Genomic DNA, 25,521 nt, shown 5'->3' on the forward strand with positions numbered 1-25,521 from the left:
GCTGTACATTATGAACAGGGACTCGATCGTGTTGAAAGACACAATCGCCATCCCCAAATTGCTCATCAGTGGGAGGCATGTAGGTGCTTGAAACATCAATGTAGGTCTGTGCTGTGATAGTGCCACATAAAACAACAAAGGGTGCAAGCCCCCTCCATGAAAAACACGACCACACCATAATATCACCGGCTCCGAATGTTACTGTTGGCACTACACAAGCAGGCAGATGATGTTCACCGGGCATTCGCCATACCCACATCCTACCATCAGATCGGCACATTGTGTACCATGATTCGTAACTCTACACAACATTTTTCCACTGTTCAATCGTCCAATGTTTATGCTCCTTACACCAAGCTAGACGTCGTTTGGTATTTATCAGTGTGATGTGTGGCTCATGAGCAGTCACTCAACCATGAAATCCATGTTTTCTCACCTCCCACCTAACTGTCATAGCACTTTTAGTGGATCCTGATGCAGTTTGGAATTCCTGTGTGATGGTCTGGAGAGATGTCTGCTTATTACACGTTACAACCCTCTTCAACTGTCGGCAGTCTCTGTCAGTCAACAGACTAAGTCGGCCTGTACGCTTTTGTGCTGTACATGTCCCTTCACGTTTCCACTTTACTATCACATCGGAAACAGTGAAGCTACGGAGGTTTAAAAGTGTGGAAATCTCACGTACGGATGTATGACACCCAATCACCTGAACATTTTCGAAGTCCATGAGCTCTGCGGAGAGCCCATTCTGCTCTCTCACAATATCTAATGACTACCGAGGTTGCTGATATGGAATACCTGGCAGTAGGTGGCAGCACAATGCACCTAATATGAAAAACGTATGTTTTTGGGGGTGTCCAGATACTTTTGATCACAGTGTATGAAGTCAGGTTTTAGACAGACAGTGCTATTGTTACACTGAATGCTTCGAACATTAGTCATCCAAGTAACCTCTTACCAGAAACATTCACATACAGAGCATGCATGTAATCATAGAAGGATGGCACATCAGTCACATCCATGTGTGGATTTTCCCCTCTGCTGTGAGACCTCTGAAGATGTGCATCTACACATTCAACAGAACATTTCCCTTAGGATTCATCACACTGCTAAAAGAGTGACACAATCTTCATATTTTGTGCGAGGAGTGTCTCCAGCAACATGTCCGAGGTCAACTTCAATTTAGTAGTTGAGGTTACAGTCCCAAGTTTGTCTGGTGCCTCCAAAAGTCCGAACATGTTCTTTTTTACCAATATTTTCCCCCAGTGATCTAAACTACAGGTGACTGCATTCAGCCTTGTCTTTGGCTTCAAAATACTGGTGACTTCACATTTACTAACTGACAGTTCTGTACTAGTTCAGACATTCCCCTCCTATGATTACTGCCTAGCAAAAAGACCTTGGTCTTTTTAACCCCTCTGCCTATTACAAGTCTTAATGTGCTTGCACTTTTTTGCCTGCCTCGTGTGAGTGTTCCTGAGTTCTTAGGGAGGCTGACCATTTGTCCATTCTACAGAGCAGTGACAACTGCTGGAAACAGTACTGTCTTCAGAATCATGGAGGGATAGGTACAATTACTACAGCACTACCTATTGGCCACATTTCCATGCAAGATTATTGCTTCACAGTTGTCAACGTCAAAAAGGAATAGACTATCTTCACAATTTCAGTCCCTATCACTATTCTCTGATCGTTTTCACACTTGTCCATTGTGATCCCATTTATTAGTTTACACAGTTTATTTAGTCTATAACTGATAAAAATAATGTTAATCACACAAATTTTGCAGTTTATTCAATAACAGAAACTGACATGTTGCTGAAGTAGTGTGTGGTATATTTAAAAGAATTACCTGATGTTAATTCAATAACTTTTTTCAGCAACAGTTTATGTTTCTTGTCATGATTTACTCGGAATTGTAGCCACACAAGCACAAATAAAATGAACAAGTCCTTTAGTAAAACAAAGTAAAGCAGTTATTTTAATCCTTTAAGCTGAAACTCAGATTTGGCTGAAATAATGTAAGACCAAATAAATGTTTTGTTTTCCCAAGGCCTGTTAATGTAGGCTTTGCTGAAATTGTGTGAAACTCCCTTTAAACCTGTTTGTCTAAGTGAACGAAGGCTGAGAAGAACAAGTTCAACCAGGCAAAGCAGTACAACTGGAAAAGATCACAATGCTAAAATTATTAAAGATTCGGTTAGTAACACAGCTTTCACTACACAATGGCATATATGGGTGAAGCAATGCCATAAGTTGTGAAACAGAATACATCATCAAGATCAAGTAGTAAGAAAACACAGTAACTTAAGGAATTTTGCGTGTGCAGTGAATATTTTCTGCTAAGTTAATCTTACTTTACAGAAAAATGACAGTTATACGAAATTTCAAAAATTTTCTTATTGATAAGAAAGACAGGTTTGTATTAACTCCTTGAGAGTAACTTCCATGGTACCAGGAATTGCAGAGGGCAAAAATTTTAAGTGAAGATAATGATTGACACACATACAACAAGTAATTGAGGACACTAGGAGTAAGAGCTTCTCTGAAGGAAAGGAAATCAAGATGGACCACATCAAAACAAATACGTATTTCATTGCTTTCAATGAAGTTTATTCTAAATTTTATTAATTCGGAATTTGAAATTTATCTTGCTGTTGGTCACTGGCTCCTTTCAAAAATACTGGATACAATTATGAAAACTAAAATCAAGTTTTACCATATTTCATAAAATAAACAACACTGAAAGACAAATATCACATGGCGCTCTTTACAGTAAGATGGTCTTAACATAATTATTCACAAGTTCAATGTTAAAGAATGCAGAACACAACCTAGTAGGTCCATGACACAAACAGCTTTTTCCTACGTCAAAACATAAAACTCACTGAGTACCTTTTAATTATTTTTTTAAAAAAGAAGGAAAAGGTATTTTATTTAATCACTGCATCATCACATATTTTGCTTTCACAGAAAGATACACAAGTCTGAAATTGGTCATTTCATTGGCAGGAGCAACTGCTGTTGCATTCCATTACATGAGGTAATACACTATATGGCGCTGTGTGAAACTGAAAGATTAACAAAACAAAAATCTTGACAGAATGGGAACAGAACAACTGCAATTTATGAAATTGCATGTTTGTGAGCAAATAATAGTACTAAGAAAGCACACAGTTACACAATAAATCCTTTGCATAAAAGACAACATCAGGACACACATCTGTACACATTACAATAAAAGAAAAATGTACCAATATCACAGACACCCATTAAAATAAAAGTGCACCAATATTCTGAATGTTGCGAAAATTGTGTGGCTCGAATTATGTTTCTTCAAGCAGTTGGTACTAGAGTTCCAGCTGCTTCTCTGACTTACAAAAATAAAAATATTTCCGTAGAATGGCAGACACATTGTAATACACTTGACAAACTGAATTTATGAAGTGCAAATGAATCTTCTTTTTTTAACTTCTTGTATCTGTTGCAATACATCACTGTTTTTGAACATTAATAACCCTGTTTAACCCCACATTTATTAATGTAGAATCAATAGTTTCTCTTTAAAATTTAAAAGGTTCTGATAATTTCAGATTGCAGATCGGAAACTTCGGGATCATCTTACTGCCCAGATATACAGTATGGAGACTGTTGCATTCCTCTTCACAGACCTATAGTATATGACCTTCCATTTGGGTTATGCACTGGTCCAGGTGTTGGTTTTGTAACACACCATTCATACCACACACTTTTCTTGTTGGATAATCTCCAAAAATTGACTTCCAGTTGTTCACCAGCTCGGAGGTGCACCGGTTCCTGCATATTTATTTTGGAGAAAAAAAAAATAAATAAATAAATAATAAAAATTAAAAAAAAATAAAAAAAATTAGTCACTTCTTATATAGATCCACAATTATAGCAACAAAAACTACATAATGCAATTACAGAAGCCCAAGTAAAGATAACCTTCAATATTATAAATACACAAAAATGTCAACTTATTTCTTCATATTTAGGAATAGTTTCTTTCACCATTCAATTGCAGAAGCCCAAAAAGTAGTAACTAAATTATGTCATATTCGTAACATTCTCCCTGCTGTCCCTTGTAAAATAAAATTTCAGAGTGACATATGGACAAAACTGCAACTGTAAAAATTCTACATTTACAGCAACAAACATGACTTAGTTGTGTTCTTAGAACTTTCAGTGAACTGACTCATGAAATGGCAATGCGACAAAATGTACTCCACAATTTCTAGCAAAACTTGAAATGATTAGTATGCTCAAGAGCTTTTTCTGGGGTGACACAATTAATTCACAGCTATGCTGCCACAAAAGTATGCCTTTATCACTGCTCAACTTTAAGTCACAGATTTCCATTCATTTATTTATTTTGCTGCTTCAGATTTCACATGAGTGGACAGGTGCTGCAGAAACATAGTTAAATGGAGGAGGAGGAGAAAGAGGGAGAGGGGATGGGCTATATACTGATACTACAACTGAAAAAGATAAGCTATAAATCAATGGGAAGACTGTCATTTCAACACAATTACTGGATTGACAGACTTATTCCTTCACTTTAAGGTAAAAGAAATCTTAGCACTAAAACAGCGGAAGGGATCTACTCACACCTTTCATCTTTTATTTACACAATATAAAATCAGTTTTTAACATCTTTCCACCAAACTGCTTTACTCTTCCCTCATTTCTTCTTCTTTCGACAAAAGTGCGCAGCAATTTGCTTAATTTTCCTGGTTTAACAGAACTTTCATGAAGTATTCATGCAACAGCAGGAGGGATCAACTCCTTTTTACAATATTAATGTTCTCATAATTACAAATATATCCCATCACATTTTGTTTTCATCAACAGTAGCTGCGTTGAATAATTATGTATACACTGTTAGATAGAATTCCCCTACAATGGGCATTGCAATGTGATTTATCAGCCAAATCCTTTTTCCATACTGGCACTAAAGTCTTTGGTCACTTACCAAATAGTATCAAAAGTCTGACAGATAACCAACAAGTATTTAAGAAGAAATTAAAAGAATTTCTGAATGACAACTCCTTCTACTCCATAGAGGAATTTTTAGATATAAATTTAAACAAAAAAAAAATTAAAAAAATAAAAATACACAAAAAAATGAAAAAGTTGTTATATTAACTTAAGTATATTGTTAAATTAACTTAATTATGTCATGTATTGGAAAATTTGACTCGTTCCACATCACGAAATATCGTATTCATGATCCATGGAACTAGTATTAATCTAATCTAATCTAATCTGACCACCAATAATACAAATTTTAAATTATGTCGTATTAACTTGGTCTTACTAGAGAACAGATATTGCATCTTCTGGAGAACTCAAGATACTGAATTAGAAAGTGGCTTATTGGATTCAGCTCGTGATTGTCTGTGAGAGACCACTTATGAAGATAAGAGTTGTTACTGTCAGCAGATAACCTACTCATCTCAGTTCTTGTCACAAGCCTCAAGAGCAGCAATGCCAGGCATCCCATATTTCCCGGGACATCTTGTATTTCTGGCATAATTTTAAATGTCCCGCCAGGACAGACTCTGTCTCATATTTCAACTGTGTTTGATTATTATTGTGAAATCTTTCACAGTACAGCTAAAAAGTACCTATAATCTATGCACGTACCACATGAAGATACAACTAGCTTGGCTATCGGTCTATGATAGTATCGGGCAGGGCCGATCTTCACAGATTCCCACCCTCTCATGTGACGCTGCACGTCTCTGTTTGCCTTTCTCCGTTTTCGTTTTACATTCTTCTATTTGTTTATTACTCATCTTACTTCCTTTCTACAAATTTTGTTCATTTGCTAACTCTTTTAAATGCTATGTCAATGTGTGTTAACAATAGTGGACGGATTTTTTAAATTTCATTCTTGATTTCCATTCTACTCTTAACTTCGTTCATTGTTTTGTGAAATCTGCCGAGTGTTGAATGTGTTATGCTTGTGATTTATTTCTAAAACTATAGACACAATGAGTGATTTAAGTGACAGTGACACAGATAATTCTTCTAGAAGTGGTGGAATACCTGCTATGAAAGCCAATAGATTTACTAAGTACAATCCAAACTGGGAAAATAGTTATTCCCGGTTAAGGCAAGTACACGAAAACTCATACAACGCGTTTTGTCGCCTGTGCAATAAAGAATTCTTGTGTGCTGATGAAAAACAACAAGCATCTACTAAATCTCGAATACAACAGAGTATCAAGTACTTTGTCTAAATATGTGTCGAAGCTTGAACCATTTGCCTCAGAGACGGACAAAATTACTGCTGGAGAACTTGCTTCTGTTTATCACATGGTAGAGAATTCTCTTAGTTACAATATTATGATTTGTTCATACAAGTTATTACCTGTGTTTGCAATGATTCAAAAATCGCTCAATGTTTTAGCTGCTGAAGAACAAAAGCAGAGGTCACTGTACGCAGAGTACTGTTCAAAGAATCTATTAAAATTATATTTAAAAAAAATCTACACTTTTCTACATCAACAAATGCAAGTAATTAAAAGAAAAAGAAAAATTATTCCAATTTGCTTATTCTATGATTATGATACTGGAGTTGTAAACAGTGTACTGTAATTTGTAGACTGTAACAATGAATGTGCATAATAAGTTTCTCAGTTTTACACACACACACACACACACACACACACACACACACACACCAGAGAAGAATGGATTGTCTTTATTTAAAGTTTTGGCACCCGCCGCTAATGTAAACTTGAAACTAATGTAAACTTCGGCAGAAACCATTCTATTTATACACTTCTTTTAGCTGAAAATGATAAAACTGTCAAAACTGGTTGCCCGTCCACATTCTCCACAATGCTACAAAATACAGTAGTGATAAACTGGAAGTGAATGTAGAAAGTTTGATACTGAAAATATGCAGTCACATCAATAGATCTGTGAAACGAAGAGCAGACTTGTAACTCCAATTTGCAATGAAAGAGATGCAATGGGAAGAAATAATCCAACATATTGCCATAAGAGTTTTATATCTTGGTCCTGCCGTCAAAAGACTGTTAAAAATATGGCCTGCACTAAAATCTCATTTTCTGGCATCCCGCAATGAATGCCCTCATCTGTTAGAGAAGTTAATCGCATGAGAAGAAGACAACATAAAAACTTCAGTGTATTTGTCGTTTCTGTATAAGATTATGGTTTTCGGTAGAAACAACAATGAAGAAGACGGAATCAGGTTCTCTCTCTGTAACTGAGAGGCATGCTGAAACGCACGGGATTTGCAAAAAGATTTAGCAAAGAATAACAGCCAACTACTTCAGAAGTAAGACAAGAGAAATAAGTGGTGAATTAAGCACTAACATTTTTCTACGCTTCTACATCAATTTTGTAAGATATCTGTAACCATGATATGATTTATCAGATGACGACATCCTTTCCAAGATGCTGTTTTTAAACTTAAAATCACCAATAATTTACAGCCATTTTCAAAAACCTGTGGAACTTTTAAGGGTCGATCGATGGAACATTGACTCCTTATACGAAGAATTTCAAATAATCAAAAGAAGTGTGGACTTGGCACAGTCGTTTGATGACAAAATAAGAGTGTGATTGAGAAATGGAAGAAAATTGTGGATCCCAAAAATTTCACATCTTATCATTCATCTTTAGTATTCCTAGTTCCAATTGCTTCATAGAAAGGATTTTTCACACATGGCATTAAAATGGACTGTTGCACAAAATAAATGTACCCCGAATTTGATAAAAAATGAATTGATAATTGTTTTCAACTACGATTATAAGTGTATTGAACTTTTTAAAAATGTAAAATCAAGGAAATGTGCTTTAAAACTTACGCATTCTTCATTAAAATATAATAATGGCCCGTAAATTACAAAAATAATTATATTTTTAATTTGTTCTGGGAAAAAAAAAAAAAAAAAAATCTTCCCCCCCCCCCCCCAAACTGATCATTCGTTGCTTTCAGGGTAAAAAAAAAAAAAACTGATAACACTACTCAGGAGTCAGCTGTGGCAACAGTGAGATGGCAGTCAAGAGATGGAACAGAATGGAAGGCTGTTAACACACTGTCGCCTGGAAAAAGGATTGCTTTAAATGTCCTGAATGAAAGAGGACGATCCACTGCATATCCCTGCCACCAAGCAGATAACCCCATCATCAGTTCCTTCTGGCCTTTTTTTTTTTTTTTTTTTTTTTAATCGATGCTGCATATCATATAAAACACAAAGACCATTTCTGGAATGAAATCAACACCACTAGGATTGTATAACTGGAGGAATTGGAGGCAATGACATATATGCTAGAGATGATTCTTGTGCTACCAGTGTTTGAGTGACTTTTGGTTGCATTTTTGACACCTAATTTTAATCAGGGACAACATGATGACAGAAAGATTCTGTGAACTTACCACATCCCTTCACTATGGTGAGAAGTCATCCTAATTCAAAACCATTCCTGCTCCGTTTGATCTAATTTATGAAATATGAAACACATTTTTGCGAAATTAACTCGGCTGTTACTGTCCCTATGAAAATACAACGACCGATCACATTAATGCGACCACCTGTCAAAAGCCTGGAAAACCTCCTTTTGCAGCAAAACCTCCAGCGCCATTGTCAGATGCTCCAGGTTTCTTGGTGGAGGATCAATAGCATGAACAGTCCGACTGAGTTGATCCCCCAGATTCTCGATTAGGTTTAAATACGGGGAGTAGGGCAAACTCATTCTGGTACACACTGAACCATGCACGTACACTACAAACTGTGTTACACATTGCATTGTCCTGCTGATAGATGCCATTGTGCTGGGAAAAAAGGAACTGCATGTTGAGATGGACATGGCTCTCGTGAATATATGCATATTTGTGTTGATCATTGGACCTTACAGAATGACATGATCACCCAGGGAATAAGATGAAAACATTCTACGGACTATATGCTCCCTTCTCTGGCATGGACCTTTTTGATGATTGTTGCTGGTGTTTGCTTTCAGATATTTCATGCCATACACACCTATGGTCATCTATCTCATGGAGCACGAAACGTGATTCATGATTCCGATGCAGCATGAAATATGATTCATCTGAAAAGGCCACCTGTCGCCACTCAGTGGACGTTTTCCTAAAACTGGTTACGGTGAGATAAATGTACTAACCGACCTTTGATCACATGAAGTGACCAATTCTCAAGTTCAAGACCCAAAACCCAGAAATCAACTACCAAATCAACATATATAAACACTTAATGTAATTGTGATGATGATTATGGATTTCTTAAAAAGATAAGCAGTGATAAACAACTATTTGTACTTTATTTTTGAAATGTATGTTTCAAAGACGATTTTGTACAAATAGATTGATATATGACAGCATTTTCATTGCTACATGTTGTTAGAGGTAAATCTTTGTCGTTTGGATGTTCATAGTATGAGATTGGAATGCAAGTATGGAGTACAAGTTGTGTGTGTTGTGTTAGCGTGATTGTTGATTTTAATTTGTAGTGTAAAGTGAAATAACTGAAAATATAATTCAACAACAGAAACTCCACCAGTCTTCACATTTTTTAGCAAAATGAAGCCGAGCATCCTCTACACCAGTATATAAAGCTGCATTTCAGAATGGACTATTAGCCAAAAACTTTCAACAACAAAGAACAATAAAATATAAGTATTAGGAGAACTGTTCATTCAGATTTCACCATTGCTACTTGTCTCCGGAGTGTGTCACTGCCTCAGTATGCCAAGTGCTGTGAAAATGTGAATAATAGACACCCAAATTTAAAAGTACTTCAAAATTAATGTATTGACTTTTGGCTACAAGAGGGTGGCTTCGTCCGGGATTTTCTGAAAGTGGAATATGAATACTGTGTTGGGCTATTTTTCTTGTTGCACATTAAAAGTGAATATTGAGAAAAATTTTTGTGAACGATCAGCCAAATATGAAGCACATCAACAAAACAGGAGTTTGCAATCAAGAAGAAGAAGAAGGATAGAAAATGAGGTCAACATTTAACAATGTCGGTGTCCAACAACAAAGTTAAGCACTAGAAATATTTTCTTTATTTTTTCTTTTAGTGGTAAAATGTTTCGTTGAATAATCATTAACAATGACAGTCACTGAAAAAGAATCTGAAACAGTGTGGACTAATACAGATATGGGTGACTTATGTAGCACTGTGAAGCAAGGAAAAAAAAATTATTGATTAAGTAGCAGAACAGAAAAAAAAAGACAGCAACAAATCATGTAAATTAGTAAAACAAGATGATGATAACGACAGAAATACCAGGTTGGCATCGTCAATAAAAATGAGTAATGATAATAAGGATCAATTAATAAAAATGAATAATGATAAGTGTCAGTTTGCAAAAATCAATAAGGAAATTGAAAATCATAAATAAGGAAGTAAGAACAAGTTGATAAAATTCATCATTCAACAGCAGCATTATTTGATTGTATTGGTAAAAAGACAGCTCAAATAAATGATATCAATCAAAAACTGATAGATTAGCTGTTCAAGTAGTGAGTCCAAAATGAAAGAAATTGAACTTAAATTCAATACTGAAGTCAAAAATGTAGAAAATGACATCACTGAAGATGGGGGTGCAGAATGCTTTTGAGAAAGTGCACGAGGGAATAAGAACTGTTGACAAAAATGTAAATAGTCAAATTTCGGCTCTGGAAATATAATGTTGAGTGGCACTTTTTGAAAGCAGTTTCGTTGAACAGGTGAAAACAGTATATAATAAATTTGTTGAAAACGTACAATTAAGTAACGACAAAACCATCACCCAAGAATGTGGTGTTTCTGTCCTGTGCAGAAAGTTTGAAGAACTGTCCACTGATGTAGTTAAAAGAAACCTTATAAACAATGTTAGCACCATGTTTTGCAACATTCCAGTGAAAAACTTTTCAGCTGAATGTAGTTTAGATGTTGCAGATGCAACATTCCAGTGAAAAACTTTTCAGCTGAATGTAGTTTACATGTTGCAGATTTTCTGCAGAAATGCAGAGATAATTGTGTGTCTAATATGACTCATATGATGAAAATCAAGTTTGTTATTAAGTTACTAGAAGGTGAAGCATTAAATTGGTCTAATCAGTATACTATTGATGACGCAACCTACGCACATTCTGAGAAAGAATTTTTAGATAGAGTTTGGTTGAGACTGAATGAGCTGAATAACAAGTCAGTTTCTCGATGGACCAAATTCCAGGGAAGGGCGTATTACCTGGGAAGTTTTGGGAAAAATCAGATTAAAAAATTAGCTCATTTGAGCAAACCTCTTGATGAACTCACCCAGATTGGTGCTTTAAAAAGGAAGTTTGCAGCTGAGTTGTAGAAACAAAATGTTTTCTACCATAAGTAAGTAACTATGTAGTTACTGTGTAACATGAACTTTTGTGTAAACAGTTGAAGTCTGGTAACATTATTTTTGCTTATGCTGTGTTACTTCTCTACAGTTTGTAATTAAGTCATGATTTGTACATTATTATGTTCTTACATGGAAAGTAAATAGTTTTACTTTACAGTGTTATTTGTCAATGTTTAGAGAAACGTTTTAGCTAAATAATAATTTGAAATGCAGAAGTACAAACCTCAGTCCGTTCCCAGGCATTTATTCAGTTCATAATATAACTTTCTTTGTGGCATATGACCTACCGTTGCTATCTCTCTCTGCAAAATGTCACAATACCAGTGTGCTAAGTGCTGTAAAAATGTGACCAGTTGTACACATTTAAATGTATTTCAAAACTAACAAATCTACTTTGGGCTACAAGAGGGTGGTGACTGTCAGAACATGTAGTTGCTGTATGTGTGTGCAAATCCCAGCGTTCGTCGCCAATGAACAGCAATCACCATGTGTGCATGGACCAGTGACCTGCTGCAGAGGCCATATGCAGCAACATTCGCTTAATGGTAATTGAGAAGACACTGTTGGTAGCTCCTTGACTCATCTGGGCACTCAGTTACTCAACAGTTGCATGTCTATTTGCCCACACACATCTCCATGTGATTTGTTCACCCTTGTCACCTAAGGCCCTTTGTGCTAATTTAAGATAGTGCCATTTTACCACGCACAGACTTACCAGTTTTGGAAATGTTTCCCTCCTTGGCCCGAAAGCCAATGATAGTGCCGTTTTGGACATCAGATAAATCACTCCATTTCTGCATTACGACAACTGCACTGTTTTCTGCATCCTCCCTCAACATGTTTTATGCATTCTCCACTGCTCTGACGGGCACCTGCTATATAAGTGGATACTGCACATTGACATCGAAAATAGGCAGTGATCACATTAATGTGACAGGATGTGTATTATAAATGATGAACAGCTACTTCCAACTAAGGTGCAGGATTACCCAGTTTATACCAAACAACTTTATGACCAACAGGCACGCAAATTTTGGGTAACTTCAGAAGTGGCAACCAAGAGCATTGACAATACCTTCCAACACCTTAATGATGAAAACGTTGAATCAGACAACCACCCATTGGTAGAGTGAGTCATCCTTGTCTTATGGAATGTGACAACTCAAACTCCTTCACAGTCCTTCAGTTTGTCAAGAAACTTCAATGGAAGAAAAAATTGTTAGAGGGACAATGAACAAGATTCACTGAAATCTCTCCAACTGCATGAAAAAGAACAATTCTGAGTTATATTCCACCATCATCTTTAAGACTGGCAAGCCAGAGTACACCTTGATAGTGTACCATGGGAGGAAGAAAAAACATCCCATTTTTCTCAGCACACAACATTCTGAAGTAGCAGAGGGCGAAGAAGAAAAGAAGAAAGCCAAAACTGGCACCTTTTGCAATATTACAAAGTTTCACATGGACGTTGTAAAGCAAATATTCATAAGTATTCTGCCAAGATGGCCAATGCATGTTCTTTACACTATTCTAGACATGACAGCAATAAATGTGTAGATCATCTACAAACAAATTAACAAAAATAACCTGAGGGGAAGACGTTCATTCATCAACCGCTAAATGAACTCTAGCACAGGAAACAAAGAGCAAGACATCTAACTACACGAAGCAGCAACTGAAGTATCAGACAAATCAAACAGTGAAAGAAGTGTCGAACTGTATGTTTAAAGGAAACAATACATCGACATCTGAGGGGGAGAAAAAAGGTCGTCTGCCAAAAGTATATATGGAAAACACCAATGCCCACAGTTTAATCTCAATATTCTCAAACAAGGGAAATAAATGAAGAAATGTTATGAACTTTAGAAATAGGCCACATTTCTGCGTGGACAAACGGAAACTGTGTAAATCTAACTTTAATGATGTTGTAAATATAATGTAATTAATCATATTGTAGAATTTTAATGCCTACTTCATCAGGGATCAAATGAACCCTTTCTGCTATTCTAGGGATGTCACTTTTTCCACGGTTTTTGTATTAAATATGCAGCAATTTGACTTACACACAGAAAAAGCTTCAACTTTTCAATTTTTAAATACTTACACGCAATGGGAAGAAAATTGGAAACCAGCTAAACATTCCTTTCGTGTGTGTTTCAGGGACAATGCTCAGTGTAATATTCTTGTAAAGAGTTGTATCAAAATATCCTGAGAAGCCATGAAGAATACTTCTTTGGTTAATATCAAATGTGAGAGCTTTATACCTCGAATTGTCCATTACTTTACCTGAAACAAACTTTTTTTAAGTAACATTCTAATAACATAATAAAGATCAGAAACTGAAAATTATGATAACAAGCACAAATCACCAAAATTAGCTTTATTATTTAACACACCAACTAAATAAAACTAAATTACAAGCAACCAGTTATTGTTCGATGAATCAAAAAACTGTATTACGAGGTTATGAGGGTAATCCCAAAGGTAAGGTCTCCAAAGCACTGGAGCCACAGGGAAACCATTTGCGTGGCTGCGGACCAACCCCATCCCCTCCAAACCCTACTGGAACTAACAAATATTCACTGGAGCTTTCAGTCTAGGCTTGGCAGCCAACTGTAATGGAGCTCCCATTAGCCACTACTTTCTGATGTGAAGTTCGCACAGTTATTCAGTTTTTAGGCGCAAAAGGTATTAAACCAACTGACAGTTGATGGAAGGGTGTCAAGAGTTGTGCTTGGATGTCCGAAATGTCTGCAAGTTGTGTAGAGAGTTTGCAGGTGCTCGTGCTGAAACTCAATACAAGGAAAGAAACGGGAGACCACCAGTTCCCAAAGGGACAATCACAAATGTTGAAAAAATTGTACTTCAAGATTGATGGGTCACTCTCAATGACCTCTATAATGCTGTTCCTGAGGTTTCTCGAAGCACCCTTCACCAGTCTTTGACTGAAGTGTTGACATTTTGGAAGGTGTGCAAAAGATAGGTCCCAAGATTTCTGACATTAGATCACAAATGGCAGCATAGTGAAACTTCCCAACAATTTCTTCAACACTATCCAGACAAAAAGGACAACTTCTTTGATTCAACAGTAATGGATGATGAAACCCGGGCTTTCCACTTCAAACCTGTGACAAAAAAATCATGTGAGTGGCGGCTTCCCGATTCACCAATGCAAAAAACAAACACACACAACAACAACAACAACAACAATAATTTGCGGCTAAGTCATGGCAACTTTATTTTGGGATCGAAAGGGGATATTGTTGGTCAACTTTATGGTTCCTGGGACAACAACAAATGCTGACAGGTATTGTCCAACACAAAAAAAACTTCAGAGGGTGATTCAAAACCAAGTGGAGGAATGTTGAGCAAGGGAATAAGCCTTCTCCACAACAATGCTCCCCCCTTCATTGCCCACAAACCTTGGCTCTTCTGTAACAGTTTAGATGGGACATAACCACCCATCAGCCCACCCTCCCACCCGCCCTATAGCCTGGACTTGGCACACCTGTTTCCAAAGCTAAAAAAACACTTGACTGGAAAGCTCTTCAGTGATGACAAGATGAAAGGTGAGGTCCGACACTTCTTCAATAGCATGGCGGCTAGCTGGTATGACATGGGCATACAAAAACTGATACAGCTTATACAAAAATGCATCAATCTAAATGGCAATTATGTACAAAAACAGAAAAATTCCAAGGTTCAAAATTATGTACAGTTTACTGTAAATAAAAGTTTCTTTATATCTAAAAAATTGGAGACCTTACTTTTGGGATCACCCTCATAAATAAATATAATGCAGTACCCAAATTACTTGAAACTCTTAACCAGTTAATAATCTCAATAACAACTGTGCTAGTTGTTGATCAATTTAGTGATATATGTGGTAAATTATTAGCAATGGAGTTTATCAGTTTGATCTACAACCAATAACATTTTACACAGCTAACTGCTGCTATGATTTTTTAATAAAAATATTGCATTAAATCTTTAACTAATTATAAAATATCACGTTAATTTTTAATGGACAACTGATACTTGTAATTAAAAATATTCATAGACTCACTTCTATTAGGATGATCAAATCTAAAAAGTGGTTGAGTTGCTGCAAGTTGATACTTATTCTGGAGGTGTACAACATATGGCATCTCAAAATGCTGCAAAGGATGTTTATCTTTCTCTTTGCACAATCGCACTTCACCATACAGTTTTGATGATTGAACAGGACATAAGTATGATGTATAGCTACATGGAATACTCACACCATCAGCTGAAACAAAACAGAAAAACACAAGAGTGCAATAGGTAAAATCCAAGGTTTTTTTTAACTTCAATTTATACTTATAAAATGTTTTAATTATATAAAAAAATGAAAAATACAAGTTCAAAATTTCCTGTCACCATTTACATATACATTTTCAATCATATCCACTTCTTAATTCTTCAAAACATTTCATGATATCTCTGTCAAATTTATAATTTTCCTTACCTTTCAGGAATTTCTGTGCTCCATCCAGACACTCTGGTGATAGCTCATTATCACCAAATGAACCCAGAAGTTCAGAAACTAAAATGTCAGCCATTTCAGGAGCATCCCACTCCCTCATGTCACATGAAACTACTGTCACTTGGGAACCCCATAATTCTTCCTGCTGTGCCTGTAGCCTGGTACGGAATCTAGTATTAGTTGAAATATAACAAACAAATATTAAAACTTAAAATATAACAAGAACACTCACGTGACCACAGCATTTGGATTCTTCTCTACAGCATACACCCGTATCTTTCTGTCGGCCTTATGCGCCGCGTTGAGTGCTGCCCGAACTAAGGGACCTCTGCCAGCTCCAACAACCATTACAACCCTAAAAATTAAATAAATCTGAATTCAATAACAGATGTATATAAGCATGTACACAAAATACAATAACTTTCAACATATAACACTAAATACTTACTGAACCAAGGTAAGGGTTCTTTAATGTTCCGTGATTTAAATCAGGAAACACTCATCAAGCAAATAAAATTAAAGGAAGAATGGAAGAAAAGAGCAATGAAATCTTAAATTTGTAGAGCAGGATGTGGAGAGCTACAGCAGATATATTAACATCTACTGACAAACCTGATTGCTACAATTTATTAGTACAGGGTGTCCCAAGTGGAATGGTCAATATTCAGGGATATGACTGCAACGAATTTTTGAAGCAAAAAAAGTCTTAGTAAACATGGGCTCTAAAATGCATACCTTAAGGCAGGGGTACAGAGCAATTAAGCTTACCTGAGCCATATTGCAAGAAGACGAGTATGTCTGGACTGCACATAATATTCTCAGTAACAACAATCGCTGAAATTCTTTATGAACACTTTACCTTCGATATTGTGAAACAAATATCTTCTACTGCAAGCTCTTTGTTTTCCATATGAGTTAGTATGGACCAAAACAAGAAAAAAAGTAGTAAAAACTGGCTCTAAAGTGCAAACCGTAAGAGCTATGAACACTTTTTCATCCTCACTATTGTGAAAAACAGACGTAGTGCTCATAACTCTTACCATATGCATTTTAGAGCTCATCTTCACTAGACTTTTTGCTTCAAATGATAGTTCCTGTCGTATCCCTGAATATTGGCTGATCCTTCTGTGACACCCTGTATATGCGGCTAAAGTTGTGATGAGGTCCATACAATTCTTAAATGTTATCGTGTTAAATTAAAGTTCTAGCCTCCTTGTACAATATATCTATTGCTATTGCACTTGGTGATTAGAATTTTCTTTGGTCTACCAAACACCACAGAAAATCCATTCATGGAGTAATACTCAACCTGCCTTAAATGTGAATGTATGAATTTATAATTTGGGTGAAGTAAGGCAAGAACCTTTAAAAATTTTTAGGATACATAGTCTTCACATTAATGTTAGATCTCAAATGCCTCAGGATATGACTTTCTCAACTAAATTCCTGAATTGAGATCATCTCTCTCTGGTATCCTTGCTACACTACCCACAGTTGCACTCATTCACTGTTCCGATTTCTGTAAAATCATTGTCGTCAAGCCATGAGACAATCCCAGACATTCCATGACACTTACCCCAAGGCTTCTACCTCTGCAATTATTCAACTGTAGAATCTGCCCTATGCAGCCACTTGTCACCATTTATTCCAGCCCCAGTATTAGAAAATCTTATGTTATTAAAGGCAAAACAAGTAAAACCAAGCACCCTGTTCACACACAGATATGACCACCATTAAACTGATTGAGTATGTGAATCGATGCAACTTACTGAATAAGGCAGTAAAGCTTTTAAGACACTGACCTCATATTTGGGATGATGGAGTTACTTTATCTGGCCATCCTGGTTTAGGTTTTCAGTGATTGTATTAGATCTCTACAGATGGCAGTAGTATTGCGTACACAAGGTATAAAAGGCTGTGCATTGGCCGAGCTGTCGTCATTTGTACTCAGATGATTCCTGTGAAGAGGCTTCCGATGTGATTATAGCTGCACAATGGGAATTAACAGACTTCAAATAAGGAATGGTAGTTGGAGCTAGATGCGTGGGACATTTCATTTCAGAAATCATTAGAGAATTAAATATTCCTAGATCCACAATGTCAAGAGTGTACTAAGAATACCAAATTTCAGGCATTAGCTTTCACCACAGGCAACACATTGGCTGATGGCCCTCACGTAATAACTAAGAGCAGTGGCATTTGCACAGAGTTGTCAGTGCCAACAGCAAGCAACACTGCGTGAAATAACCACAGAAATCAATGTGGAACATATGATGAATGTATCTATTGGACCCAAGTACATGCTTCATAATGGTGTGGGCTGTGTTTACAATGGACTGGGCCCTCTGGCCCTAGTAAACCTATCATTGAATGGAAATGATTATGTTCAACTACTTTGAGACCATTTGCAGCCATTCCTGGACTTCCTGTTCCCAAGCAACCATGGAATTTTTATGGATAACAATGTGTCACAGTTTACCAGGCCACAATTGATTGCCACTGGCTTGAAGAACATTCTGGACAATTCCAGGGAATGATGTTGCCACCCAGATTGCCTGACATGAATCCCATCCAACATTTATGGGACTTAACTGAGAGATCAGTTACTGCACAAAACCCTGCACCAACAACACTTTTGCAATTATGGGTATCTATTGTGGCAGCATGGTTCAATATTTCTGCAGGGGATTCCAACGATTAGTTAAAAAAAAAAAGGCTCTGAGCACTATGGGACTTAACTTCTAAGGTCATCAGTCCCCTAGAACTTAGAACTACTTAAACCTAACTAACCTAAGGACATCACACACATCCATGCCAGAGGCAAGATTCGAACCTGCGACCGTAGCGGCCGCGCGGTTCCAGACTGTAGCGCCTTTAACCGCTTGGCCACCACAACTAACCTAAGGACATCACACACATCCATGCCCGAGGCAGGATTCGTACCTGCGACCGTAGCGGCCGCGCGGTTCCAGACTGTAGCGCCTTTAACCGCTTGGCCACCACGGCTGGCAACGATTAGTTGACTCCCTACCAAATCGTGTTGTTGCGCAAAGGTGGTCTGACGTGATGTTAGGCAGTGCCCTATGACTTTTGTCACTTCAGTGTGTGTCACTGTGAGATAAATCTTGGATGAATAAAGACAATAAATAAATAGATAAACAAACAAATAGAGGGATACACCCATTAATCAGTTGCTTAGCAGGTTGCACAGCTCAGCTCAAGGGACTTGAGTGTCTGTTACAACGCACAAGCCGTTTTGACCCTCTTACGCAGAAATAGTTTCCCTGAACTCTGAAAATGGGAACTTGTTCTCATATTGTGACCCCCCACCACAACTGGTAGTATTTCATTATTTACTATATTACTTTCTTATTTTTTATTTTTTCCTCTGTGTTACAGAGTGTATACGCGAACAAGGGGGAAAAATTCCCGGATTTCCTGGTTAAAAATATACTTCTCCTGGGTGAAAATACATTTTTCCGTGGTAAGCTACAGTATACTTTCCCCCAGAACTTTAAAACTTATCTATCCTTTGAATAGTTATGGTTTTATACAGGGGCGTAGAATTTCCCGGCACTAAAGAAAAAAAGAGACTCGGGTGGGGGGAAAATACGTTTTGGAAAGATCTTTGATGTGCAGCAACATCTACACTGCATGTTTTAGTATTACGAAAGTATAGATTCTAATTCCATCAGACACTGCATGTTACTTTCCGAAGCACTGAAACTGAGATTATGATGCACTTTTGTAAGACAGTCATAGCTCATGTCACATGATCTCGCCAGCCTACAACAGCGGATATTCAGAGTATAGGACACATGATGTAGTCAGCCAATAGAAACATCACTGTTAAGTAGCGAGAAAAACACAAACAGGAAATGTTAATGGTTTAAAGCAATACACACAGTGTTGCTACAAGAAAAGCAAAGCTTTCACATATAATACTGTGTCGAAGATTAATAAACTACAAGAGAAGCTAAGCTTTCACATATAATGTTCATCTTTTTTGTGCGTGTTACACTTTAAGATACATCACGCAAATGTGCCAGTAAATTTTTTTTTTTAATACCGACAAATCTGTTGTTCTGGGCTCAAAATTCATCTAAATAGCTCGTCATCAAAGAGTTGATCTTTAAATGTGAGTCAAATGCACCACGATTTAAGAAATTCATTGTACATTTACGCACATAGTTCATCTTGTGGAAAAGGAAATTTATTTTGAAAATAATGCTTTTCAAACCACTATTTTCAGTATTTTCCTGCGAGCTGTTAGAAATAGATTCGTTCCAGCAGTTGCCAGAGAGCGCCGGATAAGAGGCATCACTACGCTTGCGCAGCTACGAAAACATAGGAAGACCGCATGTTCGTACATGTAAAACATTAAAAGATCTTACATTACGTCATAAAAGAAACAAGACATCAGAGGATACTCCAAGAGTGTCAGAATTAAAATTCATAATTTGCCTTAAAGTGCACATTCGTATGTCCAGATTCCCAATGAAGTAGGCCTCGACCTGATATTAAGCTTTTCAGTGTGGTTTTTAGGATGTAAATTTTCTTGGCGTACCAGTACTGAATGTTTGGTTCTTTATTGTGGTATAATGCCATATGTGCTAGAAGATGACAACGTACACTTGAAATGCAGCGGACGGTTGAAACTAGCAAATAGTGTGGGATTAAATGCTTTGTTTCAAATAAATTGACTGCCTCAGAGGTAAATATTAATAAAAGACAAATTTCTTTAGCAAACTGACAAATATAACTTCATTGTTCTGCAAGGTGATTAATGCTTGACTGTCAGATAATTGGAAATAAAATCTAAAACTAATAACATATTTTAGCCTTCCGTAATTATGTGACTGTGTTTTAATTCACTTGATAGCTCCCAGCCACAGAAATCCGTCTTGTTTTCATTTGATGAAGAGGAAACAGCAAAATCACTAAATGTACATACGGTTCACGTGGATACCAGTAAAGACAAGAGACAAGCAAGACAGTAAACATTTCTTCAATCCTTAGGTCCTAGTGTTTTCTTCTCTCTAATCTAGCTACAGTTTTACATGGTGTGCTTCCCTTTCTGCGAAAGAATCTATTACCTCATCAAAGTTCGTCAAATGTTTTGCTACGGTGAAAAATCAAAATGTCGTCGTCTAATACCGGAAAAGCTGTTAATACAAATAGCACCCAAGACTGGTGTGGTTTCTCGATCTGACTATGTCTATTTTGTGACAGTCTGCTAGATAAAACAAAATTGGCCTTTCTAATATTTCAGCAACTGTAACACACACACACCAAATAAGCAAGACTGTTTTGGCAATAATGGTCATTTTTATTTTTTATTAACACAACAAAATACATTTCATTCATACGCTCCAGGTTCTCAAGTATGAGAGTGAATAGTAGTTGTATGAAATTTTTGTATAAATTTGGAATCGTCATATTCATTATTTGTGTGAAGTCCCCATTTCTCTGGGTAGCATGTGGCTGCTTGCTGCTACTGCTTACACAGCCAACAGCCACATTTTTGTAGCCAGAAGCGGGAGAAGGTACTACTCATATGCAAATCAACTGTGCATGCTCATGAGACCGCTTGTAACAGCTCAAATGAATCTAATATAAACAGTTGTGACGTCACGCTCATCGGAGGCAATCTATCGTTATGAAGTGCTGCATAGTCTTCCTAAAGCCTTTGACACATTTTGCTATTGGCAGACACTTGTGTGAGCACAGTTTTTTTATATAGCACATTTCATTTGCAATTTAAGTTTTATTTTCGTTTCTTCTCTCATTCATGTTTTATTGCTGCAGTATTATTCCGCAGTAGCGGGATACAGTAATATCCTTTGTTAGAGTATCTGTTCTTACCAGTCACAATTCCAAAATTTAGCTAAAACAATGAAAAATTCCCAGGTGTTTCCCGGATCTCCAGTTGTCCCAGGTCACATACGCCCTGCGTTATTTAGCTTTCCACTGTTCCATGTTCTACCTCATTAAATGCACTTTTCCTTTCTCTTACTCTCAATCCAGCATTAGTTCTCACACTATTCTCCAATTACCTCTGAACTGAAGTTGGCATAGCCAAAGTATTATATTTGGACCCCCACTATCTCTTACATGCTTCCCCTTTAATCTTTTGTCTCATTTTAACCTCACATCTAGTGGGTAGTTCCTCTCAACCTGGGAGCTGAGTGCCCCACACCTCCTTTCCAACAAGCTATCACACTCTTTTCTGAAGATGAAACTAATAGTTTCGTAATATTGTAATATTTTCTTTTCCTACTTTTAGATGTGACTATGAACATGATATGGAATTCACCCACTGAAAGTAAATACTAGAGCCAGTCACTCAGCCTCCTTGTAATTTTACGGTTTTCCAAAGTGAATTTTCCTTTGACATAATTTATCACTTTTCCGACATTATTTCTTAACAGCTATGTCTTGATTGTTGCTGTATTACCTTTTTTGTGCTTTTGCTCATTTTAATTTTTAATTTATATTGTATTTTCTTTTTCTTGAGCACAAGATTACTGAATCCGAAGACAGCATTTGGTTAATACTGAAATTAGATCTTCACATTTTCACTAAAACACAAAATCCTGTGCAAGCAGAAAGTATCACTCATTTCCAGTGAAAAGAAAAGGTCACAGAGATGTGGCAACAGTCACTGTGGTGTAGAAGTAGTTGGTATTTATGGTGACACAGGTTCCGAGTTAAGGATATTATTTTTGTCAATATCAACATACAGTAAACATGTGACAGTTTCTACCACTCTGAGTGACTACGTCATTGTTATAGTCATCGTGTTTCATTTCACTGACACATTTGCAGAGCAAGTATCATTACCGAATATGTCAATGCTAATATATTTAGATGATTCCAGTTTCTATAGCATTCCATTACATCTGCACCATTTATGGTTTCATAGACATTCCATTTGAAGCCCAGAGTTCACATATCATGGTTACTATGCAAGAGGGTCTTTCAGTTTACTCCCAACACACCATGCCAATTCATGGAGCAATCAATTTTATACAGACCTCACTTCATGCAAATCTTGCAAGACCCCTCTAAAACACAATTTGCAGTTGTGTAAATGTTGAATTATGCAGTGCTGCTGACAACAGGGCATGTGAATCTGAAACCTAAAGCTTACTCTAGACCAGTGTTTCCCTATCCACGGGGCGTGGCACACCTGTCGGCCAAGGCAACATGGCAATGAGCCATGAGCACTAGTCAAGAGTCAAAGACATGACAAAACTATCAGGAACTTCACGGGTTACACTCTTCAGTTGCCAAGGTCAGCTAGTACACAATGTAAGAAGAGTTGAAATGCTTGCCAGTTCTTTTTTATTTTGAAAATGACCAACATTGTCTGCCACTAGGCAGCTGAAAGGCTACAAATGCACCTCTACAAACTGCGCTACAGGGCTGGCTCGTGGCCTTGGTTGGCTGCTCTAGGCATTAACGCAAATTGTGCCACATCTGATAGTAATTTGTCAAGTAGGTAGTTTTTTAAGACACAACTGTACAGAAGAAAGACTTGCTTGAATTTTGCTCCTTCAATATCCTACCAGAAGAAGGAAGGACGACTGGCGTTTTACGTCATACCCATGGTTACGATTATGAGCGACGGAGCCTTGCTTCAATTTCTTACTATTGGAGAAGGAAGTAGCAACCAACCCGAGATTTGCATGGAGCGACCTTGTTGATAGCAGAAAACCTTTAACTTGATGGCGTGACCAGAGAATCGAACCCAGGTCTCCCAAATGCGAGTTCAGGGCGTTCGCCTGTACACTTCTTCACTCAGGCCCCATGGAGATATTGCTGAATTACTATTCACTGTGACACCAGACAAGCTTTTTGAGAAGCTATGTATATCTATGTTTTCAAATGTACTCTTTTTGAAAAATAAGTACAAGAATAGATGGAATGTAGATAGTGGTTCAAATGGCTCTAAGCACTATGGGACTTAACATCTGAGGTCATCAGTCCCCTAGACTTAGAGCTACTTATTCCTCACTAACCTAAGAACATTACACATATCGACGCCCGAGGCAGGATTCGAACCTGCAACTGTAGCAGCAGCGCGATTCCGGACTGAAGTGCTTAGAACCACTCAGTCACAGCGGCCGGCTGTAGATAGTGATTTGAGGCTAAAATTAACCAGTTTTAATCCAGACACTGAATCACTCGTGGGTGACAAACAATGTCAAATTCCACCGAGTTCTTTTTAACACTGACCATTCGATTTTGAAATTTCATCTAATTGGGACAGCGAAGTGAATATACAACAATATTTTCTTTATAAGAAAAACACAAATATTTCTGAAACCTATTCGTACAATACATTATACTAATTTGGTGTGTCCCTCATAAGTGTGTATATGTTACTTTTATATTTCAGTACCAGAACTCTTAGCTTTTTTACGCATTCCAATATCCCTATTAATCAAACTTCAGGTTCTTTTATAGCACCAAATAAGCAATAACTTTCAGTAGCAAATATATTGGGGCTTATGAAACAATAAGCTGATGAGCTCTGAACGAATTTAACATCCTATCTCATAAAGTAAATGCAGCAAGTGGAATGCTAGAAACATGAACAAACATGATATATTTAAAAACAACTGTTGGCTTTTATTTAAGCCATATTTAGTGTTGCAACCACAAGTTTAATCCAATTGTATATATTTCAGGGAAATTTATCAAGTTCAGCCATAAGTAATTTAAGCCTTTTATGACCAGTGGGACACATGGATTACACCAAAGCATCTCCTTTCCAGTGCTCACAGGGACTGTGTTGTGATGTGCAGTTGGGTTTACAAACTGTTGGTAGCCAACATCCCCACTGAATGGGGCCAGATGCCCAGTTTTTGATACACTGTTTCCTACTTATTATACTGTTCAGCATATACATTCAGTCCTAAATTACCAAAGAAGTGGTTGGATGGTTTTGGCTTTAAGTACACAAGTGTAGCGAAATTTGTTTTTTGCCATTTATTTGATACTTGAAACTAAGCCTTTATGTTTCTATTAACTATTTTCTTTCCTCTCAATGAGAATATGTACTGAGGTCGTCAAAATGTGTGTGTGTGTGTGTGTGTGTGTGTGTGTGTGTGTGTGTAATAATATTCTCTTAAGAGTCAACAGTGAACAATTTCATTGTGCTGTGTGGAACTGCTGATTATGGTGATCAATGTGACCAAGTGTCTTCATGCTTTGCTTTTTGAAGCCAACTTTCAGAGGGACAAAATATGAAATGCAACCTAGTGACAAGCATTTTTCAGAAAAAAACAAAACACAAATTAGCAGAGTTCCAGACTAGGTGCCACTGCAGGTGGTACGTAAACACCTGCCTGTAAAGAGTACAAGAATACAATGTATGCAATACATTAAAGCAAGAGATAAAAACTAATATCACACGCAGTTATAACTAAGAGCCATTATGTATCCATCCTTGCCCAGAAATGTTTCACAGGTCTTGACCTTTTAAAAATTAAATTACACTACCCTACTATTAAGGCTTAAACAGGGTCAACTCGTTTTCCTCATAAAACAGTTTCCTAAATTTATTTAATCTCGTGTTTAATGAGATATACATGTCACGCATAAAA

General features: G+C 37.0%; 1 protein-coding gene across 2 annotated transcripts in view; it reads right to left on the bottom strand.

The window, feature by feature from the left end:
• Nucleotides 1-2,605: 2,605 nt before the first annotated feature.
• Nucleotides 2,606-25,521, bottom strand: part of LOC126187860 (protein arginine N-methyltransferase 5) — a 77,500-nt gene continuing 54,584 nt past the window's right edge. For both annotated transcript variants that reach the window (XM_049929178.1, XM_049929177.1), the window contains exons 7-11: nucleotides 16,140-16,262; nucleotides 15,890-16,065; nucleotides 15,467-15,670; nucleotides 13,505-13,686; nucleotides 2,606-3,816 (exon numbers count right to left, since the gene is read on the bottom strand). In XM_049929178.1, the coding sequence (XP_049785135.1) occupies nucleotides 3,664-3,816; nucleotides 13,505-13,686; nucleotides 15,467-15,670; nucleotides 15,890-16,065; nucleotides 16,140-16,262 (838 nt within the window). In that variant the 3' untranslated portion in view covers nucleotides 2,606-3,663. The remainder of the gene's footprint in view (nucleotides 3,817-13,504; nucleotides 13,687-15,466; nucleotides 15,671-15,889; nucleotides 16,066-16,139; nucleotides 16,263-25,521) is intronic.

Source organism: Schistocerca cancellata, chromosome 5, assembly GCF_023864275.1.
Source record: "Schistocerca cancellata isolate TAMUIC-IGC-003103 chromosome 5, iqSchCanc2.1, whole genome shotgun sequence".
NCBI classification, from domain to species: domain Eukaryota; kingdom Metazoa; phylum Arthropoda; class Insecta; order Orthoptera; family Acrididae; genus Schistocerca; species Schistocerca cancellata.